The sequence below is a fragment of the Rana temporaria genome, chromosome 6 (genome assembly GCF_905171775.1).
Source record: "Rana temporaria chromosome 6, aRanTem1.1, whole genome shotgun sequence".
Lineage (NCBI taxonomy): Eukaryota > Metazoa > Chordata > Amphibia > Anura > Ranidae > Rana > Rana temporaria.
The window spans coordinates 161,529,456-161,538,458 of NC_053494.1; the positions used below are offsets into that span (position 1 = coordinate 161,529,456).

Genomic DNA, 9,003 nt, shown 5'->3' on the forward strand with positions numbered 1-9,003 from the left:
CTAAAAACTAGAGAGTGTAAAATCTGGTGCAGGTTTGGATAAAAAACAAGCAGCGTCCAGTTTATTTTTTGTCAAGGCTTAATTGAACAAACTGAAGTTAGAAGCTGATTGGCTACCATGCACAGCTGCATCAGATTTTGCACTCTCTAGTTTTAGTAAATCAACCCCCATTAACCTCTTTTCTGTACAGAATATTGTTCATTTATCAGGTTGTAGCACTATTGACAGACAGCACACATGAGGCCATGGAGCCCAGTTACATACAGGGGGATATGACTATTATCAGCAGAATGTCTCTACAAATCCAAAATCCCATTTCCTCAGCACAACTTCCTTTTAGTAGAAACTTCACCTTTCAGTATTTGTGGGACTTATCACACATGTTGCTCTACAGCAAACACAAGAAACAACCGGGAAGAATCAGAAAGAAGCGTACATGGATAATACACTAAAAAGACTGGAGTAAATGCATCACTTACAAAGCTGAAGCTCTTTAGGTGGCCATACATATTACAATGTGCTATCTCCTTTGAATATACCAAGGCTATGTAGTATGAGGACACAGCTAAACAATTCAGTTTGTACGTGCAGGCCCTTGCATTATATAGGTGATGGTTGATCTAAAAGAGATTGTACAATCAGATTGTATAGTGTTTGGTCATATTATAATATAATACTTGTACAATCCCTTGTAGCTTTACAACAACTATATAATGTGAAGACACACCTAAACAATCAGTTCAAATAGTATCAAATCAGGCAGGCTTTTGCATTATATAGTTGGTGTTAGATGTAAAGAAAATTGCACAATCAGATTGTATCGTGTATGTTAAGCTTATCCTGTGTGTCCATGAACATTAGGACGATTGGGAAAATGTTGAGCTCAGTGTTTAGAGTCAGGAAAAAGAAACCCTTCTGTTTTGCGTTTTTAATTGGAGATTGGCAGAAAAAAAAGCAATACGTAATGAGCGTTTTTTTTTCCTGCCAAGGGGACTGGCATTTTTTAAAGGCCATTGTACATGGAGCCAGAGCTGCTTCTATAGGCAAAACACAAAATGCTTTCCTATGAAAGCTTCATTGTCATAAACAACTCGGCACTCATACAACTCATGTGTTGTTCTATATAATATACTGAATAAATAGGAGCTACATCTATGGAGGTCCCAAGTGTATTTTACAATGCATTATCTAACAAAATTGACTGCAGCACAATAAAAATTAGGCTGATGTACACAAATCTGGAGTAATCAGATTGATCGCTATTGGCAGCTCCAGATTTGAGTTACTCGCTAATCATTGTTATTAAACAACTGTTCACTACTATAGAGTAGTGAAATAAAAGAATACACGCTTACAAGCTGGAAGAGCAATGCCTGGATTCAAACTGATGGGGGCGCCAAACGACAGGGATAAGATAACTGTGTCTTCCTTTTTAAGTCATCAACCCCTGGAAATTGAATATGACTCAAGTGGCCACTTTAACAACAATAATCTCACTTCTCCATAATTTCCAACGACTGAGGGCAGTATATTCTGAGGCTTGCAACGAACCGTCCATTCCATCCTTGTCAGATTACCTCTGGATATACCAAGCTACATTTTGATGTCTTACACAAAGGCCGCCCATTAGGATGAAAAAACAAACAAACAAAAAAACACACACAAATTCAATGTCACACAATCAAATCTGGATTTAAAATTGACATTCAAATCACCAGTTTATAACCATGCTGGACAGACAAAAGTGACTACCAAAAATGATCTCCTAAAAGTCATTGTATTCATTATTGTGTGGCATGTGCACAGAAGAGATGTGTGAGACATACAAGAAGAGAGTGGTAGAGCAAAAAATAAAAAAATAAAAAAAAATCCATAATATACATGTATTTATGGATGTTCAGGTATACATACAATTCTTTTTTTTTTTTAGTTTGGCATCAATTTACCAAAAAAATTACTTATCCTGTAATTAAGATTACAAAGATTACATATATAGGTATTTATGTTACAATCGTCACTGGACTTTTTAGCAGTAAATTCAAAGATTTAAAAAATATTATAAAAAAATAATATATATATATATATATATATATATATATATATATATATATATATATTCTAATAAATTTAATTTCTGTGCACATCATCATATATTTTTAGTCTACCAGTTCCAAAATTGCAACTTTAGTAATAATGGAAAAATAGAAAAAGGAAGCCAACATCATTAAGGCTCTAAAGCCAACAAAACAAAAATCAGAGCATAATGATGCCCCTAAATGAAAGGGAAATGTAGCTCGGCTCGTTTTATTAATCAGACTGTCAATTTCACCCCAGAGGCCAAACCCCACAGCAATTGAAGCAAGATCTGATCAGGAGAGAACAGTTCATTCCTTGTCTCTCTCTCTACCTGGATATATTTGTCTGCTCAGAACCCGCCTTCACTGCCAACTGACAGGAGCCTATATTTATTTGCTTATAAAACTGTTACAATAAATGATTATTCAAACGGCGTCATTCATCCCTTAATGACGAGCCCTAGTTTTTGATGAATGACATTTGTGCTCTGGGAAGGATGTATGGGTCATTTTGACCAGTCATTCCATCGCTTTGGCATCCTACAATTTTTACGCAACGCGAAAAAAAGAAGATAATATTTAGAGACACTGGCAGGCTGAATGTGAATTGGCCCCTGCTGCAGGCACATCATCATTACTACAGCACCAACCCTTTCACTTTGACTTTTTTTTTTCTTCCCTCTCTCTCTTCACAAAGCTGAGATGATGGAAAGGATAAGAAAAGAGATGATTCTCATGGAAAGAGGTCTGCACAGCCCAACCACAGGCAAGAGGCTTTCTAATTTATCCGACTCAGCTGGGAATGCAGTGTTGGAGGCCTTGGAAAATGCACATCACACTGGCCGCCTGAGTCCCAGGCTAACTTCTTCCTCCATGCATGGATCTATAGGGGACCTACCCAGCAAAGGCAAATTTGAAATAGACACTTTGTTCGGTATCTCTCACCCCAACGGGGAGGCTGCTTCGGAGATCTCTGACAGGGGGAAGAAGATCAACCACCAGTATTCAGAAGTAGCTTCAGAAGCAGATATGAACAGTGATGTGGAAGTGGGGTGCTCATCTCTGCGCTCCCCCAGCAGCCAGCTGAAGGACACCCTCAGCAAAGGTAACCCTTCCACAAATCCATTTATCTTTTACTATACTCACTATAATATATTTACTTTAATATACTATAATATATAGAGCACATAGGACATTACTTTTACCTAGCACTGTTTAGCAATTTGAAGGACACCCTAAGCAAAGGTAACCCTTTTACAAATGAATTTATCTTTGTTTGTATAACTTACTCTACTTCTTATAATATACTCACTATAATATATTTACTTTAATATGCTTACTTTAATATATATATAGAGAGAGTAGAGAGGATCCAGCACTAGTTTGCAAATTTGTCTTTTACATCTTAGCATACACCTTTTTAAAATGCCCTTATTTACTAAAGATTATTTTCTTCATATACACATATTTTACAAAAATGCTTATTAAAAAAATGCAAAATAAAGAACAGTGCAATACTCCAGAAAACATTAGAAACTCAAAAAAATCATAAGAAACTCAAAAAAATCATAAGAAAAGAAAATATTTTTCAAAAAAGTTACACCGTTATTTTTTTAAACTTCTTTTTTAAAACTTCTCAATATTAGCGTTTAATGCTTGTTTTGTTGAATAATAAAACCTTAAAAGGTAAAAAAAAGTAAAAATAAATAAAAACAACAAAAAATAATAATAAAACTAGGCTCATTTTAAAATTACTTTTTTTTTTTTTTTACAGAATAGGGATGCAAAACACATTACCTTTAATATATTTATTTTTTTTATCTATCGATTGCTTTGAATTTCCAATAGCAATCAATTACCATAATCACCAGGCCGGTTTAACAACAATATTGTATTACTTTGTAATACATGACACAAGACACTTTTCACAGCCATGTATGTATATATATATATATATTGTCCAGAACTCTATTTCTACGTGTTAACTATATACAGCTGGATATTTCTAGTTTAATAACTCCTATGCACATAGGAAAAGTGACATTTCCCTTTCAGTCAATGCTGTTCTCGGTGCACCTGAGAGTATTATACAAGTGGCAGCCACATGCAAATCCCGTTGTCCTATACCAAGGTATAGTTTATGGGAATACAATCAATTCCTTCTTCCATATGTGTACACCGCACCTATATCCACAAATGCATCGACAGATAGTGCAAAACATGACATTGTAGTAATAGAAGCCCGGCATGGAAGCTAAGTAAAATACAGTGCAAAAAATGTAAAAGGTATGCAACCAGGTGCTGCTTCTGGTCTTTAGGCGTTGGTTGTGAAATGAATGCGATATACACACACACATTTGTAATTTTGGGATAAGGAGTTTATGTACCTATTTTTTATTTAGGTGAATTTACTAGTTTAAATATTTTTTTGGGTTGTTTATTGTTGTTGTTTTGTTATTTTTTTTTTTAACGAAGATCCTTATACTGGTATATGAGCTTTGTGAATTGAGCCTAATGTCTCCTGACTGACTTGTCCTGTTTGTGTGGTTGACAGAGAGTGGTTCAGTGGCCAGTACCACCAGCTCCTCTGCAAGCTCTGGATTAGGCAGCCTCAATAATCCCGTGGGGAGCTCCAGCTCAGCTGCTGACCAGGTGCGCCGGTACAGGACAGCATTCACTCGGGAGCAGATAGGCAGGCTGGAGAAGGAGTTCTACCGGGAGAATTACGTGTCACGGCCCCGGAGATGCGAGCTGGCAGCTGCCCTCAACCTCCCCGAGACAACCATCAAGGTAAGAGGACCTCACCATTCTCCTGACTTCATCACTGGAAGCAGTTAAACAATTCATGAAATGAATGAACAGTGCAGATGCCAGTTTTATAATGTGAGCATTCCAAAGTACAATTTTACATCTGAACAATATCCAGTCCCAGGGGCATTCATGTAACACTTCATACTAACTTTTAGGGCTAGACCAGTAAATCATCTTAAAGTAGAAAACGGTTTTTAAAAAATTAGTTTACAGGGAAGCTAAAAAAAAAAAAAAAAAAGAGCTACAACCAGTGAATGTATGGGATTTGAATTTAAAAACAAACGAATTGTAAATAGGGAGTTTGCGTTCAAGTAAATATTATAATATTGCATGGCATGTGGTTGTTAGCAGGGATGTAGCTGAATGTAGAGCAAATAGAACAGATGAGTTTTCTATGATTTGTATGGGACATCGAAATGTGTGCTGTCGGAAAACAGCAAGATCCTAGCTAGCAAACAAACATTGCAAAGCACATTGTAAACCAATGTATCAAAACAGTAGGCTTCTTATGTGTTTAAATATACACCATGAGCCTGTCTGAGTATTTATTGCCCAGATTTCAGTGAAATCAGTTACATTCTATTTTAAAAGAAAGCACCGGTATGTAACGCTAGTACTTCCTAAAATTAAAGACGAATTTACTAAAACTGGAGAATGCAAAATCTGATGCATCTGTGCACAGAAACCAATCAGCTTCCAGTTTGTTTTTGTCAAAGCTTAATTGAACAAACTGAAGTTAGAAACTATGTGTCTACCATGCACAGCTGCACCAGATTTTGCACTCTCTAGTTTTAGTAAATCTTCCCCATTTCAAAATTTTGTCTCGTATTAGTAACACTTTACTTCCCAAAATGATGTTATTTGATATAAATATGTTTAGCAGCTTTTGTAAGTATTGTTATAAAAATGGACGACTTTAAATTTCCTAAGTATCCAAAGAATAGAAATAAAATTTGTAAAATTATAAAACGCCTGTAAGGTTTATGCATAGGAACCCCCAATTCACTATTTGAACAGGTGTAGCCCATGCCTGCAAAATGCCAAAATGCATTATATAGCCAAGTGAAAGGTAGTGCATGTTTTTTTTTTTTTTAAGCTATAAAACCATAGGTGAGAGTGAAAAGTGAAATGCAATAATGTTCGCAGTTTGGAGACTTGGGTAGTAGTGGGTTCATTTTTTATGGGACATGCTGAGCCAAAATGAGAGACCATTGTCCTTCCTAAAATGCAGTACCTTCCCAAAAAAATAAAGGACAGGTGCCAATCTATTGGAAACGTTTTCTGCATTTCAGAACGATCTTAGATCTGGAGGATGTTATGACAGCTCTCCTATAAAGAATCTGGCCCCTTTTCTTATTGAGAAGCAGATGGCAAGCGGCCTTATGGTCTACCATTATTATACCGTGTATCTATCTTGTTGTCATGTGCTGAGCAGGCACTGTAGTAAAACCCGTTTTCCTATGTGTGTGTAATGGCAGGTGTGGTTCCAGAACCGGCGGATGAAGGATAAGAGGCAACGTTTGGCCATGTCCTGGCCTCACCCGGCAGACCCAAGCTTCTACACCTACATGATGACCCACGCTGCAGCCACAGGAAGCCTTCCTTACCCCTTCCATTCCCATGTGCCTCTGCACTACTACCCTCACATGGGGGTGACGGCTGCAGCGGCGGCAGCGGCGGCCTCCGGGGCAGCGGCTTCTCCTTTTGCCACCTCCATCCGCCCCCTGGACACTTTCCGCGCCCTGTCACATCCCTACTCAAGACCGGAACTACTTTGCAGCTTCAGACACCCGGGTCTCTACCAATCCCCAGCCGGGATCAATAGCACTGCTGCAGCCGCGGCCGCAGCGGCTGCCGCCGCCGCCGCCTCTGCTCCGGGCTCCACTCCCTGCTCTTGCCTCAGTTGTCACAGCAACCAGGCGGCGTCAGCACTGGGCGCAGCCAGCAGGGGCTCCGATTTCACGTGCACGGCGGCCTCCCAGAGGTCGGAGAGTAGTTTCCTTCCCTATTCTGCAGCAGTACTTAGCAAAACCTCTGTCACCCCTCCGGACCAAAGAGAGGATACCCCTCTAACTAGATAACTCCCCACACCACCCCAGGCAACTCCATATATCCCCCCAAGTCTGCACTGATGGCTGCAGAGAGGACTGATGGTACCATACCGACCAACGAGGGCGATATTTTATTTATGCATTCACAATTAACCACGAATGAACACGATTATTTGATTCCAATGAACTGACAAGGGGTCTAATCACATCCTTACAAAATATTGTTACACCACATTAGACATTTTGGTTGACTTACTAAAGGAGTTGGGAATGCTCACTAAAAAAAAACGAAGGTTAATTTCAATGGTCCAATCATGTGCAGAACTAATAAACAAAAGTTGGCTTTTCACATCTTTGAAATACTGACTTCACTCTTTTTTTTAGCGAACTTTCTGAACTCCTTTAGTAAATCAGTGGGTTATATAGCTGGATTTCTCTAAACCTTTCAGCTGAAAAACACACCATGGCTTTCTGTTTGTTCTTGGTTTATTGGAGGGTTACAAGCTTGTGTTTCACTCAATATTGGCCTTATTTTTGTAGGCCGGTCGTTATATAAATATATATATATATATATAAATATCTATCAAATGTTATTACTTTAATTATTTTGTATCTGGAAAATACTTGAATCTGAAGATAGGACATATGTCATGGCATTGAGATGGGGGCGTGTCATTTTTGTCTCAGCATTGACCTAGGCACCATGATTAATTAGATAGACCACATCTACCCCAAGTAAATCCGCCTAGCTTATGCCTGCTGCCTGCTTGCCTGCCTGCCACTGGGTAACACAAATTTGCTTTCCCAGACCCCAGTTCCTGCAGGGAGTTTCCTGAACTTTGAAAAACACATCACAAACTAGCAGCGTTATTGCCATGTCACTTCTGATGCTAATAATGTGTAGATTATGACGAAAATTGCCAATCATGTTCTCTGATGGACCTCCTTTGAATGTAGAATTGGAGGAAAGTTCCCCGCATAGAGACCTGCTGTCAAGTACTAACAACCCGCTAAGGGAAGTCATTAGGAGAGACAGATAAGAGGCTTGGTACATAAAACATTGTTCTTGGTGCATAGGATGTATGTTATTTAATGCTTAGATCTTTTACCTGAAGTGATTTCGCTGAAGAAAGCCCCAGTCCCTATCATCAAAATTGGCAATTTTCATTTTGGCTTGCTCGGACACCCTGGGCAGACTTTTCTCCTTAAAGTTGATATTCCACTAGTGTGAACAGCCTCATTAAATCAAACCTACATATTTCCATAATGCTCCCCGCAGAGCCACTTCACTCCTCACATAATGAGATCTTCTCAAGGGCTGCAGCAGTTGGAGGAAACTCACAGTTGCATGCTCAGGGCCAAAGTGAGTCTATTTATATATATCTGTATCATGTGTGCTTCAGCAAATATGTTTTCTATCTAGAAAGGCCAATATATATATATATATATATATATATATATATATATATATATATATATATATATATATATATATATATATATATATATATATATATATATATATATATATATGTAGATAGATATATATATATAGATAGATATATACCTAGAAAGGCCAATTATATATATATATATATATATATATATATATATATATATATATACACATACACACACATACATATATGTCTATATATATATTTAGACACACACACACACATATATATATATTTATATATATATATATATATATATATATATATATATATATATATATATATATATATATATATATATATATATATATATAATATTTAGATTACAACATCAGAAAATTATGGACAGGATACCATCACATCTCATAACCATTTATACACAACGTATGACAAAATGACACAAACCTCAACGTCTAAAAAAGACAGTAAGGGCCACAACCATACACTGGAAACCTTAAGCCCCCATCAATGCCACTAGTCACAGCGATTTTTGGTTGATCCGTTATTATTTGATTCCTGATTTTCTTTGATATTATTATTATATTTTCTTGGAGGCTATTAATTATCCCTCAAAGGGCCATTGGGTATGATTTACTTGAAAAGGTGTAC

General features: G+C 37.3%; 1 protein-coding gene across 1 annotated transcript; it reads left to right on the plus strand.

Annotated features, from left to right (window-relative positions):
* Positions 1–2,334: 2,334 nt before the first annotated feature.
* Positions 2,335–7,848, plus strand: EVX2 (even-skipped homeobox 2). Its single transcript, XM_040357695.1, has 3 exons — positions 2,335–3,180; positions 4,630–4,865; positions 6,365–7,848. The coding sequence occupies exons 1-3, from the start codon at positions 2,778–2,780 to the stop codon at positions 6,965–6,967; spliced, it is 1,242 nt and encodes a 413-aa protein (XP_040213629.1). The 5' UTR covers positions 2,335–2,777; the 3' UTR covers positions 6,968–7,848.
* Positions 7,849–9,003: the final 1,155 nt, after the last annotated feature.